Consider the following 21,223-nt stretch of genomic DNA (forward strand, 5'->3'; position numbering starts at 1 on the left):
ACCACTCCAAGAACCCCTTTCACCTTCCTAGGTGTGTTCTGGTCAGGTTTTTATCTCTAAACAAATATGTAGTATATTTAATGTGATTATCATAAGCTTCCATGATGCCCTTTCTCAACACAGGACAGAGCTTAATGGATCTTAATGGTTCTAAATGGTTCTAACTACACTGGAGAGCTCTTGTGGATGGCTGTAGATGGTTAATGACTCTATGGTTGATGCAGTACAACTCTTTTGACTTACAACCCAGGACCTACAAAGGAAGACTTTGCGCCCCCTGGTGTCCGATTTTAACATCCAGGCAAATACACAGCATAATAATAACAATAATAATAATAATAATAATAATAATAATAATGAGACAGAGTCGTGAGGCTTCTTGATAAAAAGCGTTGTTGTTCAATGACAAGATTTAGAAACTGTGCACCAGTGTAAACCAGTGGCAATACAAATGCTGCAGCAAAGTCACAATCACAAACTCCTTACACTGTAATCGTACATCATTTATAATGCGCAGTTTGGCAGGATGACAACATCCACACAGCTTCACACAGCTTTGACGGAAGCGGAAAAACCCCAAAAATGTAAATATAAAAAACAAAATGATGTAAATTAAAAATATAGAATTTTCAAAGATATTTACAAGGATTTGTACTCTGGCAAAAATAAAATACAAAATAAATTCTACAAAATAAATGTAGCAGGGTCAGCACAAAACTAAGCTTCATGGGTTTTCAAAGGGCACGCCTGCTAAAATTAATTAAATAAATAAATAAATTATAATAGCTTTTAACGTTGTACGAATTATATTACATTAACATGACATAAGAAATGCTGGAATGCCCATTTCAGGTCAAAATTAGGCTTGAGTTTGGAATCAACCAAGGCCGCAGTCGTGAAACTGAACACTGGGGGGACCAAATTTACTTGTGCAGGGAACTCCACCCTTAATTATTATAAGGGATTGATGAAGTACAACCATGGTGAAGTCTAAAGCAATATTAGCAGTGAACAACAGGTACGTCTTGCCATTAGGTTGACATTATCATCTCAAGAAACTGAACTGAACGCTCAACCATTAGCCTACTTCTATCATCTGACCAGCATCCTGTGGTTCTCTTGCTCAGGGCTAACTTACCTAATACATGTTACACAGCATCACTACAATTACCGGCACTTTACTGAAGCTTCTTGAGGGATTTCCTACAAATATAACGAACTACGGACATTAACGTTGGCTCGTTGGGGCCTTGCGTGAATGTGTGGATAGTTCACATTCAAGGTTTTTCAAATTACTGCTTCAATCAAATGACCATATGTTAAATCACTTATATTCACCTATATGGAATCTGACAAAAAAAGCCTCAATACCGCCTCAATACTGGAGGAAATACCTGATTTTCCGTCCATTTAGAGCATATCTAAATATTGGTGGGGTGTATCCATCTCACCGTATATCGTGACTACGGCCTTGATATCAACCGATCTCAATAACCAGCAATAAGGCAAGCCATTTGCAATGAAGTGTACGGTTCACTATTCTTCTATATACTTTCCCAAACCAGTGTAAATTTGCAGTTGGCCCACATTGGCAGTGAAAGCTGTACAAAGTGTTGAAAAACATACTAACAAAAAGATACACAGCAAAAATTAGAGCCGCAATATCTAAAAGCCACAGTAGTCTGACTATTCGTAATGGGAGCTACAACAGCCAGCAAATGGAGCAAATAAATGAACAAAATATATAATAATAAACAATTAAACAGGTATATTTAACCATTAACTGTAGTCCAGTTGCACAGAGATGTATGTGTGTTTGTTGTCTTTAAAAAAATTTATAATAATAAAAAAAGAAATACCACATATTTCAATTGTGGTCATGACTTTTGTAATTTACACACTGTGCTGTTCACCAAAATGCAAAGCCCATCAATACTGACCGTAAGTTCCAAGACAGAGAGCATGACTAGCAAAGCAAAGCACACAGTTACTGCAGAAGAGTGTGAAATTGTAGTGTTTTACACTTAAAGAGGCACTCAGACCATGAAGAAAAATCGAACCATTGCTAAATCTGCTGTAAACCTCTCAACTCTGCTTACGCTGGTGCTGTGGTAGCCTCTAGAGAAATATTTGACATGATTACAATTTAGAAAAAACTCCCTTCTGATGATGCAGTTTGAAGGTAGGCGGAACTACAAGCATTTTTAAGGTGGATGCGGAAGAAGTGCTACTCCTAGGAAGCCAAATATGCTGTCTGCATGTATTATTAGCCTCCAGGGGGATATGCTAGCAGTTAGGACGTCAATAATAACGTTTAAATGGTAATTCAAGGCCGAAATGCCTCTCTAACTCCAATACCAGCAGAGGTACTGAAGGTACTGTTGGTAAATAAGGAACCAGACTGAAAGGAGACTTCCCCTTAGCCAGCAGTGTTGGTATAGAGGGCATAATTGCCATACATTCTGCACAGACACTCCAAGTGGCAATAATTGTATAGAAGTATGTGAGCATAACCTAAAAAACTTTTTTGTAGCATATTAATCATTTTTTTCTCCCAGAAATACACAATACAATAAATATAAATAAAAATAATGAATATGCATGTTTATATACAATTATTTAACGAAGGTTAGATATTTATATTCCAATGCAGCTTTAAATACTAATATTTAACTCAATATTAAATACTACTAATAATCTAACTCATATTCAATATTTAATAAGTTTTTTAAAGTTTTTTAATAAGAGTTTTTGGCAACAACAAGTAGAAAAAAAAGAATTTCACATATAATGCACTTTAAAAAGCCTAGAAAACTATTCTCAAAGTATGAGTCTCGGCACACACCACGCAGGTATTTATAGCCTAATCATTCTCGTGCAGCGTCATCTGCAGGAGCCTGAAGTTACTACCACCTTAAACACGCGAGGTAAAAAAAAAAAAAATAATTAAAAAAAAATAAATAAATAATGATAATAATAATAACCGTGCCTTTAGTGACCAACCTTTTTAGGTTTTTGAAGAAGTCCCCTTTAAGTCTTTAATAAAACATCAAATCCAACCCTTGAAGAAAAATCTAAACAGAATGGTGTAATAACCATTGACTAGCTTTGGCGCTACAGTACAAATGATTCACTTAATCCTCCTCACTTTTACCTCACCATTACTTTCACACAACATTAATTAAAGGCATACTTCAGTGTCTTTCACCTTACCCTCTGTAGGGTACAATCAGACCACAGACTATATATATATATATATATATATATATATATATATATAAATCACAAATGTGTAATTCACAAATGTGGCAGGTAGAGGTTAGGTTGAAAAACACTGGAGGAATTCCTTTAGAGGCATATCTGCTAAAGCCTTTGGGGATCCATGGATGTATAACCATGCTGGCAGCAAAGGAATACCTTTAGAAACACATATAAAACACAATGAGGGCTTAACGTTGAAGCTGAACAGTAGCTTGGATTTTCACAAATGAATCAACTTACATTATGTACAAAAGTCCAGTTCTACCAAAGGCAATACTGTGTGGTCACTACAGAAACTATACCCGAATTAATCAAATACATTCACCACCAACATACAATAAATATTACACATCACCAGATTCCATAATAACAATAATAATAATAATAATAATAATAATAATAATCAAATCATTTCTAACATATTATAACTAATACACCTTTTAAAAAACATAAATAATATCACAGACCAGATGGAACATAATCATAGTAGAGCTTTTGAGTATAATTTGTTGTCCCAGTGGAATGTTAAGAGAGATGGCGATGGCACCAGTCAGTGAGATTACCCTGAGAGCAAAGCTTTGGCTACTTCAGCCAATCAGAAAGCATGAATCGCAGGTGGTCCACCCATGAGCCCGGAGACGTCCTGAGGAACATCTTGTTGAAGGAGCTGCTCAACCCTGGATGACTCAAGCAGGGAGTGGCAACCACAAGAAAGGATGGAGCCAGTGCAAGATGAATGAGGGGGTGGTGGTATGGTGGTAGAGGGTGGTGTTTAGGATTGTAATAAGAGCTGAACTGACCATAGGCCTGCTCTACAAAGCTATGCTAGCACTAAGAACTACATGGGAAGGGAAAATGTCAGATCCTTAGGACTACACTCTTAAAAATAAAGGTGCTAAGGAGGGTCTTGTTGCTGTTTCAGGGAAGAAATGCACTGTTTAAAAATTCATGTACTAACAACAATGGCGTTCGCCAGTTTCTGCTGTATTTACTGGTTAAATATGTGAAATAATGCTTATGTTTATATTATAGCAACTTTATATAAGTGGCATTTCACTTAAATTGAGCACCAATCTGCAAGATTGGGCGAATGCGATAGTTGTGTAAAGGTCTAAACATTTTTTTTAAATCTGTAAAATATTTCATTTTCGAAAGCAATTTTAGAAACTATTTGTAGTTTCAAATAGCTTAACATTAAAGCCATGACAATTTTCAATAGCAATTTATTTTTATATATTTATATATAATTTGTATTAATATTTCAAATTAGTTTGCTAATTCTTCATGCAGCTAAACTCCATATTTAAAATGAAATTTAGAAACTAATTATTTAAAAATGTGAAACTTTAAAAGTTGAAACTTCAAAATTAAACTTCATTTATTTAAAAAAAAATATATTATTTATTTATTTATTTATTTTTGTCTTGACAGGAAAGATTTTGCAGACAGGACTTAGGTAAGTGAACCCTACAAAATTACCTGGATTTCTGCACTAATTTCGGAACTAATGAACACAGAGCTTCACTTACTTTTTCTAGCCTGAATTGTAAATGTTTAATCAATGTGCTCGATAACAGCATGAACAGCACAGCTATTCATTTCAATAGATTGTGTTTGCCTATAATTGTATAATAATATCAGACCACAAGTTATAACCCAGCCAACATGCTAATGTGGGGCTCACATGGCTGGAACATGGGCTAGGTGGGTTCCAGGTGGGCATACATTTTCGTTAAGGACCCAGTTGGGCTTCCTGAATGGGTGTCATCCTCACAACCCACCTTAATTTCACATGGGTCCCATCTAGGCCCATGTTCAACCCCTCCTGGCCCCATCACTGACCCTTTTGGGCCAATGGGGAACCCCAGAGTTCTTAGTTGGGACTGGGATACTTGGGTGTTAGCTGGGTAATAATCAATGCAGAAACCCAGGTCATTAAAAAGGGTCAACATACTTTGTTGTATTTCAGGTGATGACTGGAAATCTGAGCCAAGAACCTTTATTTTCAGGAGTGTAGGCCTAAGTCTGGAACCGGTACGAACTGCCTGTAGACTTAAGCTTTGTTTTTGAAGCACTTGTGGTATTTCACCAGACACTAAAATACGAGAATGTGATACTACAGATATAAAGTCAAGAGTCTTTTTACTGTTTGCAAGTAGCAAACAGTGTAGAGTAAACGCAAACACAAGAGCCATCCCTCTCTCTTTCATGGCAGGAGGGAGAGGGCCCTCTATTGGCAGTGGCGCAGAGAGAAAAGTCTCTCGTTTCAGTAGTTCAGTAGTTTGATTGGATACTTTTAGAAGTATTTATAATTTATATATAAAAGACGCTCATTTCTTTTGCTTGAACGGATTGATTCCCGGACTTTCCCTTAAAATGTGTCGGGTCGTTTTGCGGGTCACACTACCTTGTTCGGTCGTACCCTCACCCTCCACAGGCCCAGGCGTCACTTGTATCAAACATCTAAGAGTAAAAGTGCTGATCTGTAATCAGTTTTGGCCTTTTCGTGTCCCGGTTGACCCATCCAAGCTCAGCACACACGCTGTACAGTACATTTGTAAAAACTCCATTCAGTCTAATGAGAACTGTAACGTTACAATTTGCAGTTGAGAGTTTTGGGAGAAAAAGGACACTTGGGTTTTTTTGGAAGGGGCCAAATAGTAGTTCCCCTCGCTGCACCATCTACTGCCTGAGAGAGCGTGGGTGCAGCACTGACCCATAACACACTCCATGCTGTTACCAGTGTTACACCACTGACTCTTAATACATGCAATACTATTACACCACTGACCTGTAATACAGTCCACAGTGTAACACCACTGACCCATAATACACTCCTTACTGTAACACCACGGAGCTGTAATACACACCATAGTGTAACACCACTGACCCATAATACACACCATAGTGTAACACCACTGACCCATAATACACACCATAGTGTTACACCACTGATCCATAATACACCCCATAGTGTAACAACACTGACCCATAAAACACACCATAGTGTAACACCACTGGCCCATAATACACCCCATAGTGTAACACCACTGACCCATAAAACACACACCATAGTGTTACACCACTGACTCTTAATACATGCAATACTGTTAGACCACTGACCTGTAATACAGTCCACAGTGTAACACCACTGACCCATAATACACTCCTTACTATAACACCATGGACCTGTAATACACACCATAGTGTAACACCACTGACCCATAATACACACCATAGTGTTACACCACTGACCCATAATACACTCCTTACTGTAACACCACTGACCCATAATACACACCATACTGTAACTGTAACTACTGACCCTTAACACACATGTGTGACATTACTGACCCTTAATACACGCCATAGTGTTACATTACTGACCCATAACGTATCCCTGTGTTGTAGAAGCTTCCTGTAGAAGCTACGTGGTTGCGTATAGCTACATGCTAGTCCTTTATTTCAGTCCAACCAATTACCAGCTAAAAGGGAGTGGTGCAGAATGCTAAAGCAGAAGCCACAGTTCAATCTGAACAGAAAATACAGCCTCACAGTGTTAAGTTAGTTACGTCACTAACTAACTAACTCACCAACTAGCTGTCAAAAACCAAATAACTAACTAGATAAATGAGAAACTAACAAATTAAATAACCAACTAAATAACTAGCTAACACATACTTGATAAATAAGACACTAAAAAGTTAGTTAACTAACTAGCCAACAAACGTACTAGCTAAATGAATAACTGAAAAATTAACACATTAGGTTACTAACTAATTATCAAATTAACTACATAGGCAGCTAGATAAGTGATAACTAGATAGCTGTATAACTAAGAAATTAACATGTTAGTTATCTTACTAACTAGCTAACAAACAAACTGGCTACCAAAAAATGACAAACTAGATAGCTGGATAACGGGCAAACTAGCAAATTAGTTAACTAACTAAAAGAAATGAACTAGACAACTAAGAGGCTAACAACAAAAACATGAACTAGATAGTTAGATAACTGGAAAAGTAACACATTAGTTATCTAACTAACTAACTGACAAAAAAGAACTAACTAGCTAACAAACTAAATATTTGAGGGGCTACAAAATTAGTTTACTAACTAACTTACAAAATTAAAATGAGTTAACTAACTAGGTACATAAACAGCTAACTACTACCACTGACCAACCAACTAGCTAACTGACCAACTAACTAACTAGTGAGTTGGGGAACCGACTAATGCAATAACCAACTAATTAACTGCTTAACTAACGAGCTAACTACATAACTCAATAACTAACTAGTTAACTAATACATCTCAAACAGCTTGTGATGCTTATATCAACGCCACAGGACACTCTTGACCACCCTGCCCAATGGCAGTGATGGAGCTCCATCTAGTCACTTTGGGATGAAGCTCAGTTCCTCCCAGCAATGGTTTATAGTTGAAAGCCTTCCCTGACGAGCAGAGGCTGTTCCAGCAGCGAGGGGGTGGGAGGGGTGGCGACTCCCTATTGTTCCCCATTCAGTGAATCGGTAGCATCACTAAAGTTTTCCATTAGGTTGAATGAGGCGGAAATCTGTGGGCGGAGCTTGGACAGGTCAATCAACCTCATTACACAGTACATGGGGCAAATGGAAGCTGAACCCATATCAGCCCTCCTTCTCTGAGACGCCTCATACACTCCATCTGCCGAAGGGTGTAAACGGACCCCCGATCTGTCCAGAAATAAGGACCACAAGTCTATCCACTCAAGCCCCAGCAGATCTCTGTCTACTGTTCATTTCTTCATAAATATGTGTGTGTGTTTGTGTGTGTGTGTGTGTATATGTGTGTTTGTGTGTGTGTGTCACCGGGCTGTGCTGGTCTGTTGATTGACAGGTGTATACAAGTACTTCCAGATGGCGTAGTAATGGATGCCTGCTCCCATGGCAACGAACAGGTGCCATATAGCATGAGCGAAGGGAACCACCCCATCACTTTTAAAGAACACCATCCCCAACACGTAACACCCGCCCCCAACCAACAGCTCACACAGACCCGACCTGTCCGCCTGAGAGAGAGAGAGAGAGAGAGAGAGAGAGAGAGAGAGAGAGAGAGAGAGAGAGAGACAGGGTGATAAGTGGAGAGATAGTGTGTGTGAGAGTGCAGAGAGAGAGAGAGAGTCATTCAAAGTAGAAAAGAGAGAGAGCGCAGAGAAAGAGTGAGAAAGAGAGAGTGAGAGAGGAAAAAGAAAGAGAGAAAGATAGAAAGATAGAAAGAGGAGAGAGAGAGCAAGAGAGAGAGAGAGGAGAGAGAGAGAGAGAGAGAGCGAGAGAGAGGAGAGAGAGCAAGAGAGAGAGAGAGAGAGAGAGAGAGCAAGAGAGAGAGAGAGAGTTATGAGGGGGGAAAGATGGAGAGAAAGAGAGGGTAGAAGATTGAGAGTCATGCAAAGTGGAAAAGAAAGAGAGCGTGGAGAAAGAGAGAGCGAGACAGAAGAGCGCGAAAGTGAGAGAGGAAAGAGAGAGAGAGATAGAGAGAGAATATGAGGAAGGAGAGAGAAATGGAAAAAATAGAGAGAGACAGGAAGAGGGATATACCGAGTAGAGAGAGAGAGAGAGAGAGAGAGAGAGAGACAGAGAGAGAGAGAGAGAGAGAGAGAGAGACAGAGAGAGAGAGAGAGAGAGAGAGAGACAGAGAGAGAGAGAGAGAATGAGTTCCTGCTCCTCAGAGTCGATGTTCACTGTATACGCAGTCGTGTGACGGGACGCTCGCTTACCATTGAGAGAATAACGAGGGCAGGAAACACTCCCATCGCCGTGTAGCACACCAGCTCCACCACCTTATACCTGCAGTGCACCCACACCACATACACACAGTCAAGCAGCACTACAGCCTTATCTGACTCATCTGCTGGGCAGCTGCCAACCTCTCGAAAGCTGTGGAGGACGCAGCTGGACCATTTTAATTCATAGAGGCGTTCCTCTTTCCCTCGCAGAGCAGAATACTCAGCTCGGGATACAGACCACCTTATCCATATTTAATAAAGCAGCATCATCATCATCAGGAGTAAAATGAAAAGTAAACTGAAACATCTACTGAACATCTAACTAAACATCTGAAAAATTAAACGATTCATTGTAAACAAAGTCATTTAAAGGAGGTTCGGTGTGAAAATGCTCAGTTCTAGAGAAACTCACCCAGTCAGCAATAGTTCCGAATGCACTGCCTGAGATACTGTAGGGTTTTCCAGTCAGATTTGAACGGATTTCTTTTGCTCATGTTGTAAAAACTTGGACAGAAAATCCAAGTTTTCAATATTTGGGTGGGGTGAAAAGTTGTTTTTTCGATAAGCAACAAACTGAAGTGATGATGTAGCTGTTAGAGTTAGAGCTGTTAGCACTACTGACCTATCTTTGGAAGGATGGGTTCCTGGGTGGCACAACTGTCTAAGCGTTGACACCATTATTGGGAGATGGTATGCTATTCGTGGCTGGGATTCTTGGATATTTCCCTCCCTCCAGTTCTGAAATATCTCCATCCAGAGATGAAAGTGCTAGCATGGGCATGCTAGCCCTGTAAAGGGTAATAGTACGTCATAACGAGAGCCATTAAAACACCAGGAGCAAGAAGAGGAAGAACAGAGGTTTAATCCCAAATGACACACTGCTCCTTATGTAGTGCACTGTGCAAGTCAGGAAATTTAGGGATTCTACCTAGAGCATTCATTTATCTGTAGTGTTGTCTGTGTGTTGACACTGCAGTTTATGACTTCTGTAGTTCACTATATAGGGAGTAAGGAGTTATTTGCGATTGAGACAGAATCACTATGTTAAGCTTTACGGCCGTCCATACGAACACAACACTGAAAAAAATCAGCACCTTGGAGAGCACCCTGGACCAAAAACGGCGTTTTCCAGCCAGGCTCTTTGTAAAACCGGCTGCGTCCCAATCACTCAGTGTGGTGCTGGCCAGCACAGGTGTACCAATACTGGCAGTTAGTGCAGTTAGTGTTCTCCTCCAAGCGTGTTCAGCTGTCCAGTGCGATAACTGTGGTACTTCACGTGTCTCAGAGGAGTCGCGAGCTAGCTTTCACTTCCCTGGGCTGGTGGGAGAGTCATGTGATAGGTGGAGTTCTAGCTAGTGGGTAGGCAATTAACAATAAGTCATTACTGGTGGAGGGACACATGCATGGTCTTCAAAGAAATCATCCACATTCTACATGAAACATAATGGTGGCAGCTTTACTGTTGGTACCTTCACCCATTCACCACCACTGTAAAGTGGCAATTGGCAAGTTTTCATAATTCAGAACCACAATTTCACACCAAACCCCCATAAATAAGCAACACACACACACACACTCATACACACCTCTCATGAAAGAAGAAGACATATGCTGTTCCTCCAGACGCCATCACCCAGACAACCCAGCGCATGTGAGAGGCCCATGGACCGAGCTCCCGCAGGGTCAACCTGACAAAAAAAAAAAAACACACCGTCAGCGATGATCTCCGGGCTTTGTCCAGGTCTTGCGAGAGGTCAACTGTCATCTAGAACCATCATCTAGAACACACAGTGGTCTGTCAAGACCATTGACTGGAGAAAACATGGACAGCGCAACGTCCATCATACTGGCTGGTTGCAGTATGATGTGTAGCTCCGCCCATCTCCATCTTCATGCCATTTTCCATCTCATTTTCCTCCTCTAAACTGTCTTTCCATTTCCAGCGTCTCCAAATTCCAGCAGTCAGCTTCCTCGTGCTACAACTGGCCCATTTTTTATGCTCCCCCAGAAAGCAATTATTAGCCCTTACTCTGCTACAGGGAAAGAAGTGATTGGCAGCCTTGGCTGGACGAGAGAGTCCTGTCTGCAGGGCCTTTCTCCTGATGACATGGAGTAGCTGGGTCATAGTCCAGCTGTCAGGCAGCTAGCTAGCTAATCACACTACTATTGATCATGTGATGTTATTCTCTGCTACTGGTTCTTTAGGCTGTGCTGTAAGCTCAATGAAGGTGGTCTGAGTCACGCCTGGTCTGGGAGAAGAGGGCGGGTCTACCAAATCAGTAGGCGAGCCTGGTCCGCCTCCGCCTCTGGTCTCTACTGCACAGACTCCGGTTGCAATTTGTCAACATGGCGGACAGTTTTGGCTTCATTTTTGCATAGAAGTGAAGGGAATGGAACCAAAGTGTTCATGTTTTCTACAGTCATTGATTCAGACCCATTAAACAAAATCAACTATACACCAGTAAGCCTGTTTTGTCATTTTTTCGGAGTACTGGGAAGTGCTGGGAAGACTTCGCTAGTGTTTAAGTTTGTAACAACAACCCAGCCTGATGATTTCCGATGGTTGGTCTAAGGTAAAAGTGGTTGAAAAGACTGAAGCTATCCAGGTCAAATCATACCCTATTCTGTTAAGCCAGCTGGCTAACCACTTTAGCTCTTGACCAGCATAGCATATGGTTTTCAATTAAGGCTGATGGACTAGCTGGTCTATCTGCATGGCCAACTTGACCATGCTGGTCATCAAGGTGCTCCTACTGGTTGACTAGTTTGGTAAAGCTAGTCAACCAATTTTGTTAAGCTGGTCATAGTGGTGGACCAGCATGGTCAGGCTGGTCAAGAAGCTAAACCATTTCTGGTCAAGGCGGTTGAAAAGATTTCACATCATCCTGGTGAAACCATACCCTATGCTGGTAGGCCAGCTGGCTAACCAGCTTAGCTCTTGAATTGGTTCACCATGCTTGCAGACCAGCTAATCCATCAACCTCAAAAAAAACAAAAAAAAACAAAAAAAAAACATGCCATATGCTGGTCAAGAGCTAAGCTGGTTGACCGGCTTGACAAACATGAGCTGGGCAGGGCTGTTTTTTTAGCAGGGTAGTTAACCAAACAAACCAGCCAGACTTTGTATTGCTACTCTTCTCTTAACCTGAGGAGCAGTAATTCTGAATGAGTGTTGTCTGGGTTTTGTTGCCAGAACATCTGCACCAAGCTGTGAAGATACTAGAGGTGCTTACCAGGGTGTGTAGGAAGCAGCAATGAAGAAATAGATCACCATCCTGTCACACATGTGGAAGCACTGCTCGACTGATCTAGAAACCAAGAAGAAACGTCCATAAGGGTCCATGAAGCAGAGTGAGAGCAATGCTTAGCAGTCTTGGGCTCCACAAAGGTGCTTCTGACTACAGCAGTACTTTTATTTCAATGTAATCCAATAAAATTAATAAATACACTTCCAACAGATTCCTAGGGGCAGAACGTTCCTCATGTTTTCTATCGCTGTGGACTGTGCACGAGGACTGCATATGGCTTGTGTGCAAGAGCTTTTACCGTAGATGGCTCTTCTTCCAGGTGATGGTGTGAAATGCTGTGGAAATGATAAACAGGCTCGCCAACCCAGCTCCATAAAGCCATGCTGCAATCTCCTCCCAGTGGTCATCGGACAGGAAGTACAGCAACACCCCGCCCACAATACTGGGAATGATCCAGAGCTAGGAAAACAAGCAGAGTTACAAAACGCCCACACCTTTACATATAAAGACACGACACAAGCAGGCAGTAAAGAGTGGTCAACGATTGGTCTGTGGGCAGTAATGACATCCGGACCTATTAAACAGCAATTACATTTCAAGCTAATTATGTAATAACACTGTTAGCATGTAGCTCACCGCATGTGTGGCACAGTTAGCTGCATGCTCGTAGTCTGTTGGCTGATACCTCTTATTAGCTGGTGCTCGATTGTTCATAAATCTATAAAGATAAAGACAAAACAAGGTCAAAAGGTCACGTAAAGCTGCTGAACTCGCCAATATACTGATGAACAGTGACTGGCAAGGACCCGCAATTCCTCTACTTCACTGAAAGTACTCAATGTAAAGGCTTAGCAATTCCCAGATGATCCTGGTTCATGCTGCCTGCCATCGGCAGCCGGAGCCAGAGAGAGCACAACTGCCCTGGCTCTCTCCAGGTGGGAAGAGTCTGGCCAGTACGGGTGCTCTGCTAGTCGATGCATCAGAACCGGGTATCGGGCGCTTTCCTCCGATTGTGTTGGTTGCCTGGTGACGCAGCATCGATGGCAGGTGGAAAAAAGAGGTGGTGGCTGGTTGCGTGTTTGTTAGTCCTCAAGCTTTTATTGTTGGCATTACATTACATGTGATGGGGAGAGTACTAATGAGTGGGTTGGGTAGTTGGGTAATATCTAAATTTGTGGATATATACAGTACATACAGATTTTTCAATAGGAGATGCTAGGCTAACACTGCTAACAAACACTAGACTTAAAGAGTCAACTATTTTATCTCTATCATTATATATATATATATATATATATATATATATATATATATATATATATATATATGATAAAAATTCTGAACTAAGGTCATAAGTAAGGGCTATCTTTTTAAAGTAGTTTTAAAAGACTTTTAAACCATTAAGCAAAACATTAAATGTAAAAATGTAATTAAAAAAAGCTCTTGAATTGGTTCACCATGCTTGCAGACCAGCTAATCCATCAACCTCAAAAAAAAAAAAAATAGAAGACTTTCTCCTAGCCAATCCCTTTCTGCTCCATCACATTACAGAAGTAATGGCCCGTGGGCTCTGAAAACTCTGAAAAGCCAGTTCCTCTCTTCATGAGGCCTTCACCTCACACCACCCCCCTTTTACAACTATTAAGTCTACTGGTGAAGCAATTTAGCCATTTCTCACTTCCTTAAATTACCCAGACCATTTCTCATGAGCAGAATCAACTCCCACCAGAAACACCAGAGAACAGTCAGTTCTCTGATCAGACAGCGGAGGGCGCCCACGAGCGTTTTCAGGGTTTTTCTGAGCAGCACTTTAAAGGAGAAGTACACCCAATATTTATTTTTATCACATATTCTGTATAATTCAGTGTTTAAGATGTACAAGGTCTCTCAGAGTAGGGCTTGGTGTGAAACTGTGGTTCATTCAATCAAACTTACTGATTCTGATTTCTTTACAGTGGTGGTGAATGGAACCGGATGTCGCCATGAATACAACACATATGTAGCCACTTTATTTACTACCCAGATCCACCACTGAAGCTACGCCCATCTTCTGAGTTTTATATGTAATGTTGATGATGGTACCATATGTTCTGGGACTATTTTGTAGCAGAACATGAGAATGTAGCTACCTCTCTCCCTGAAGTAGTTTAGAACTACATGTTAGTCTTTTTTAAACATTTTAAAACCTATTGTAAAGGAAAGTCTCAGGCGTCAGAAAGGTGTATCCATAACTAACTCATGTAATAACTTTCTGTGAGGAAGCTTTTAGAGGCAATAAACTTTCTAGATATCTGGTTCCATTTCCCTCTATAGCAAAGAGTCGGTAGACCACTCTGAATGACTTTAACTGTACTTGTTTACAACGTAATAACTAAATAATTATTCATTAAACATCCTATTTAAATACGCACATGGGACCACAATAAAAAAGAGCCAGACAACTTAGTAAACCTCACTTTACACGCTATTGCTTTAAAACATTTAACACACAACTAAAGTCTACTATATAACTAAACTAAAATAAAGTAAATACAATATTAGATTATATTTTACATAAATAAAACTAAATTAAAACTGCATTTAAAATTAAAAAGCATTAAAACTGAATTACAGACAAATATGTACAGAAAAATCAAAGAGGTAAAAGAATAAGGAAAATAAGAAAAAAAAACTAAATTAAACCAAAGAAATTAATAAAATAAATGTAATAGAAATAAATACAAAATATGATATTAGTATATAATTAAATATTTAACATTATTTTAATTTAATATAATATATTTAATAAACTGTTTAAAATGTTTACTTTGTTTACAAAAAATGTATATATTTAAGGTCAAAGGTCAATTCAAGTGTGGAAAGATGTAATACCCCTCAACTTACAGTCCCAATTTAACCAAATGTTCCTGGAAACAATGGTTTCTGCCCCGGAAATGACATCACATCTACACAGCTTTAAGCATTTAACCTCCGACATCGCAAAGATGAGCTAAATAACCCAGCCAACAGGCTCATGCTCACATTTTTTATAAAACAGCATGAAAGATGGTGAACGTCTGGATAGCTCGGGTTTCCAGCTATTAGCACGAACTGCTAACAGACCTCATTTGTCACGACCCAATAAAATAATCAATCATTGCGGCACATCTGAAAGCTCTGGAAGCTCTGGAGGCAGCATCTCTTTCCCAGCAGCTCGTCAGCACGAGTCATGTTCACCGGACCAGCCGGCCATGTGACTGACTGACTCCTCACTCATTCCTGTGACTCGCCGAATTAAGCCGGCGCCGCTACGCACACGGCCGTGCTCTGCAGTTGCCTGGCAACAGCTGGTAACCATGGAGAAGCATGACAGAGAAGTCTAGCATCTTTCTAGCACACACGTCTCCATGCAGTGCTGATGTCACCCTTGCAACCGTGGCAACGCAGCATCCGCAGAGCCTGAGGCAGCAGGAGGAAGTCTGTTGGCGGGAAATGTTTTCTCACGCTAACCCCCCTCTCCATACTTCCCAGTGGAAAGAAGTAGGGTAGGGTACCAGTGATACTTCAGTTTCTCACCGGATGATCCACAATGCTTTGAGATTCAGGTTCTCAGAAATGCAACGTATGCAAATTAGCCCACACGAACAGCTCCCTGCGAATTTATACAGTGTGAAATTCCGAGACAGTCGACTTACAGGAAATTGAAAGGTTGTGTAACCAGCATCTTCAGCATCTTCAGGATCTTCAGGATCTTCCCTAAAAATGGAAAACGGTATTTTTCCTTGGAACAGCTGAATAATCAGAGTTCAGTACAGGAAAGTTACAAACCGTGAATCCTCAAACACTGCCGTTCCTCCTTTAAAAGAACATCCAGCACAACCCAAAAAGAACCGGAAAACGGGCCGATTCCAACCCCCCCAAACTGTTACATCACAGTCTTGACTCCAGAGAATTAGGTCAGGATATTTTCCACAGCTGACCTTTCGCACATCTAGCATACAGCTAGCAATTTTCCATATGAGCCTAAGGGGCTGCACCTGTGTAGCACACGCATGAGGTACAATTTGACCCCCTGTAAATTCTCTGGACAATTACCTGCCCTATTTACACATGGGCTCGTTTAGACATAACCCGGACGTTGTACTAAGGGGCTGGTAGGATAACTGATCCAGACGTCTGCGTTCAGTGGTGGCTCAGCGGTTGGGGCAGTAGGCTATTAATGAGGCCAGGGTTGTGGGTGCGATACCCGGCCTCAGCAAGCTGCCACTGTTGGGCCCTTGAGCAAGGCCCTTCACCCTTTCTGCTCAGTGGGGACGCTGCAGCAATGGCTGCCCACCGCTCTGGGCATGTGTGCTCACTGTCACTGTGTGTGTTTGATCACTAGTGTGTGTGTGTGTGTGTGTGTGTGTGTGTGTGTGTGTGTGTGAGAGAGAGAGAGAGAGACAGGTAGGAGACATTTTTGAGTATCCCCCTGTCTGCCTAATAATAATATTACTACTAGAACTACCAATAATATTATTAATATTAACATTAATATTATTAATAATAATAATAATAATACCAATAAAATAATAGTTAGTAATATTATTACTAGTTATGATTAGCAGTAGTAGTAATTTACTGGCACACACATAAATAAAATATTAAAAATAAAAAATACTCGCTCATTCTAGCAGCTCAAGCTTTGGGAAAGGTGCCGGTGCATTGTGGGAAATGTAGTGCCTGTAGTGAATTTGCGTGGATTGTAGTTCTGGTCAGCAATCCAGGGCAAAATTGACATTTTATTGGGGTCATAACAACATTTCATTTAAATCGGGTCTAATGGCGCCCCTGCTGACTGAAGTAAGGGTCGAACCCACAACCCCCGGCCACTACCCGCTGCCCCACCATGCCACCCCATGCCGTCTCAAAGAAGAACGGTCAACACTGGTTAACACACACATGGTTCTTCATGGAACCCAATGAGGTTCTTCTATGGCTTCTTTTAAAGAACTCTTTATTTTTAAGAGCGTATGAACAGGAACAGGAGATGGGTTTCATAACCCAGTGGCTTCCAGGTACACTACATGTCCATAAGTTAGTGGACACTCCAATACTTTTGGGATGAGTTTGGGAGCTGGGGATGAAGATGAGGTGGGGTGGTGACCTCACTAACTGGGCTGTTGTTGCTGAATGCAAACAAATCCTCACAGCAATGATGTTCCCAAATCGAGCAGAAGGTCTTCTTCTTCTCTGGACAGTAGAGACAGTTCCTCCAACAAATACCCTTGATTTCAGAAGAAGCAATGAATGAGCAGGTGTCCCAATACTTTTGTCAACATAGCATACTTTCAGATGAGACACAAATGATTTGTGCTTGTGGTCCTTATGGTCCACCACCGACTCGCCTAGCCTAATCAGTAAGTGAGATGTGCCAGTGCACACCCAGTTAGCCTACACACACACTGGCTTGACCTCACTCACACTCACACACACATACACACACGTTCCAATTACTATATTTAGTGACCCAATACAGTAGCCTAAATACTGTGACCTAACAAATGAAAGCCAGACATAACAGGACAGATATTGATGTCTGCTGTACATCCAGCATAGCCCTGAAGGCCACCCACCCCCTCCCCGTCCCGAACTATGTAAATAAGCTCCCCTCTGATTGGCTGCCTAGTATTCTGCCTCATTCAAATATTCTGAGCTGAAATGATCCTTTTAGCTTGGAGAAGGTGGATATCCAACAATAAGCCATAACATTAAAACTCACTGCCTCGTACTGTATAGGTCCACCTCTTGCCGCCAAGTGCTCCCCAATGTGTCCTGAAGTATCTGGAAACCAAAACATTAGCAGCAGAACCTTTAAGTTCTCCAGATCCTGGAACTTGTGAGTTGGGACCTCCATGGATGGCGCCATGGAGGTACTAGGGTGTCCTTCCTTGGAACACTCTTTCTTGGTACTAGGATGTCCCTCATCGGACCACTCTTGGTATGTACTAAGGTGTGCTTCATTGGACCATTTATGCTAGGTACTAGGGTGTCCTTCATTGGACCACTTTTGCTAGGTACTAGGGTGTCCTTCATTGGACCACTCTCAGTACTAGGGTGTCCTCCATCTGACCACTCTCGGTAGATACTTGGGTGTCCTTCATTGGACCACTCTTGGTATGTACTAGGGTGTCTTTTGTCAGACCACTCTTGGTAGGTACTAGGGTGTCCTTCCATGGACCAGTCCTGGTCGGTACTATAGTGTTCTTCATTGGACCACTTATGCTAGGTACTAGGGTGTCCTTCATTGGGCCACTTATGCTAGGTACTAGGGTTTACTTCCATGGACTAGTTTTGGTAGGTACTAGGGTGTCTTCATCAGACCACTCTTGCTAGGTACTAGGGTGTCCTTTATTGTAACACTCTTGCTAGGTACTAGGGTGTCCTTTATTACAACACTCTTGCTAGGTACTAGGGTGTCCTTTATTACAACACTCTTGCTAGGTACTAGGGTGTCCTTAATCAGATCACTTTTGGTAGGTCCTAGAGTCCTTCATCAGACCACTCTCAGTAGGCACTATGGTGTCCATCATTGGACCACTCTTGCTAGGTACTAGGGTGTCCTTCATCAGACCACTCTCGGTAGGTACTAGGGTGTCCATCTTTGGACCACTTATGCTAGGTACTAGGGTGTCCTTCCATGGACCACTCTTGGTAGGTACTAGGGTGTCCTTCATCAGACTACTTTTGGTAGGTACTAAGGTGTCCTTCTTCTGACCACTCTCAGTAGGTACTAGGGTGTCCATCCTTGGACCACTTATGCTAGATACTAAGGTGTCCTTCTTCTGACCACTCTTGCTAGGTACTAGGGTACTAGTGGTCCTCCATCAGACCACTTTTGGTATGTATTAGAGGCAGTGGTGGCTTTGTGATTAGAGAGCTGGGTTATTAATCACAGGGTTGTAGGTTCGCTACCAGCATCTGCTCCGCTGCCATTGTTGTGTAATCTTCTGGGCTCCAGGGGCACCACAGCATGACTGACCCTGCGTTCTGACCCTGTCCTATCCAAAGTGGGACGCCTGAAGCTTGGTCAAGATGGTCATGCTGGCCAACCAGCTTGGACTAGTCGGTTGACTAGTCTGATCCGGTCAGCCCTGCTGGTAGACCAGCTAACCTATCAACCAAAATAAAAAACATACGCTACGCTGGTCAAGAACTGAGAACTTCACCAGCTCGACCATCTGGAGTGTGGTCCATGATGAACTCTCATTATTCAATCCAGAACATCCCCTCCCCCTCAAAACACCCTGCCTCCCCCACCCAATGATGCATGATCACACTGATCCACACAATGTAGCCTGGATGCCACCAAATGGAGCTCCACATGCATGCTGGAAAGCTCCCATTCGAAAGCACAAAGCCATCCAGATGTGCATGTTCGGTCTCAGGCTTCCAACCAGTATGAATTCATCAACTGCTGAGTGAGTCACGGACGACAATACCCACCGACCATGCGTCTAGATCACCCATCTCAGCTCCTGTCAATGTAGCCCAGGGTTGCACTGAGCTGATGGATCTCAATGACGCATGTGATGAACACGACCTGATGTTATCATCAGCCTGTTCTTAGTCAAGCTCGTCCGATCCACCTTAAAATATGCAGCAGCAACGTTTAAGCACCCATACAAGCTGTAACGTAGAGGTTTCCACCCGAGGAACTCGTTAATTACGCAGAAATATCGGTCGTTTTTGGAATTCCCCGGTCCACCTTAAATCCTACAGCGGTTACAATGCAGCGCCTACGCGGGCTGAACGTTCGCCACAATGGGAGCGCAGCTCTATTTAAGGTGGAATTGAGAGTTCGGAGGATGCTGGAGGAAAAGCACGGTTCTACTGACTCAAAGCGGGTCAGGAACACAGCTCTGGACCGAAACGAGCAAAACGAGCAAACCCAACAACAGAAACAGAAAAAAAATAATAAATCGCCCAGAGGTTGGAGAGCACCGACCTACCTTACGAGATTCATTTAAATGGGCTTCGGTGCAACTGGTGCACCACCGTCACCGAGGCAAAACACGACAGAGGCTCCTGAAGAACCCACACGCCAGCCTGGATCCGCCGCGTCTGGAGCTCACGGTCCGGGTCGAGCAAACATGGGGCGATCCCTGTCGTTTCGAGGCACCATCCGGAAGTCTTGGAGGATGTAGCTAGCGGTTTTCCTACAGAGACGTGATGTCAGCAGTGCCTCTTTTTTCAGCCTGGGCTGAATCAGAGAGCGCGCGTGTTTGGGGAGCGAGTGACTCAAGCATGGCTAGATGGTCCGTGGTGGACTGCTGTGGACCTACCCGCTTCAGGGAACCCCTGGTGTCTACACTGCAGATTTGGTCTTGGTTAAAGGGGAATGTCACCAAATGTTGAAAATTTCTGCAGAAGTACCGCTTCACATGGGCATCAGAGTCTGGGTGGGTTGGCGTGGCACGCTCCTTTCTGAAGACCCTCATGAACTAACTCCCTGATGGTGAATGGAACCAGACGTCCTCAAAGTTTAAGGCCTTGAAAAGCTACATTGCAGAAGGAGGTACTACTCAGAGTGGTTGCAGATGTACCGAGTGATGTCTGAGCAATCGTTTTGTGATGGTTGCAGGTAACATTTTGGCCTAAAAATTGCTAAAGCTTACTTCATGCAGCGACTGTTTTACAGTGGTGGTGAATGGAACCAGGCGTCCCTAAAGTTTAATGCATTGAAAAGCTACATTACAGAGACTGCGCTCACACAGGGGCGTTACAGATATGTTGACAGATTCCAAATACTTCATTTTATGGTTGTAAAGAGGATTTTGAAACATACACTTAAGTCAGAAAGGGGTGCATGCATTTGAAGGTTACAAATCCAAGTCTGTGACACATGCTTTTCTGGACAACAGTATGGACTGCTGTATATTTATTAGGATTACAGCTGGATAAGATGTATAGCTTTATTTTTACTTACCCC

The 21,223-nt window shown here is 42.1% G+C and overlaps 1 protein-coding gene across 1 annotated transcript; it reads right to left on the reverse strand.

Annotated features, from left to right (window-relative positions):
- Positions 1 to 376: 376 nt before the first annotated feature.
- On the reverse strand, positions 377 to 20,596 carry LOC140535473 (monocyte to macrophage differentiation factor 2). The gene is made up of 7 exons (XM_072656869.1): positions 20,244 to 20,596; positions 12,910 to 12,991; positions 12,572 to 12,732; positions 12,259 to 12,333; positions 10,612 to 10,713; positions 9,017 to 9,086; positions 377 to 8,311 (listed from the first exon to the last, which is right to left on the reverse strand). Exons 1-7 carry the CDS (start codon positions 20,255 to 20,257, stop codon positions 8,108 to 8,110), a joined length of 708 nt encoding a protein of 235 aa, XP_072512970.1. The 5' UTR covers positions 20,258 to 20,596; the 3' UTR covers positions 377 to 8,107.
- Positions 20,597 to 21,223: the final 627 nt, after the last annotated feature.

Source organism: Salminus brasiliensis, chromosome 15, assembly GCF_030463535.1.
Source record: "Salminus brasiliensis chromosome 15, fSalBra1.hap2, whole genome shotgun sequence".
Taxonomy (NCBI): domain Eukaryota; kingdom Metazoa; phylum Chordata; class Actinopteri; order Characiformes; family Bryconidae; genus Salminus; species Salminus brasiliensis.

Bases quoted from the DNA above. Each gene is read 5' to 3' on its own strand.
- LOC140535473 (XM_072656869.1), bottom strand. The intron at 12,733-12,909 runs GTGAGCTACATG...TTGTTTTCCTAG, and splicing joins CTAACTGTGCCACACATGCG to CTCTGGATCATTCCCAGTAT. The intron at 12,334-12,571 runs GTAAAAGCTCTT...CTTGGTTTCTAG, and splicing joins TGGAAGAAGAGCCATCTACG to ATCAGTCGAGCAGTGCTTCC.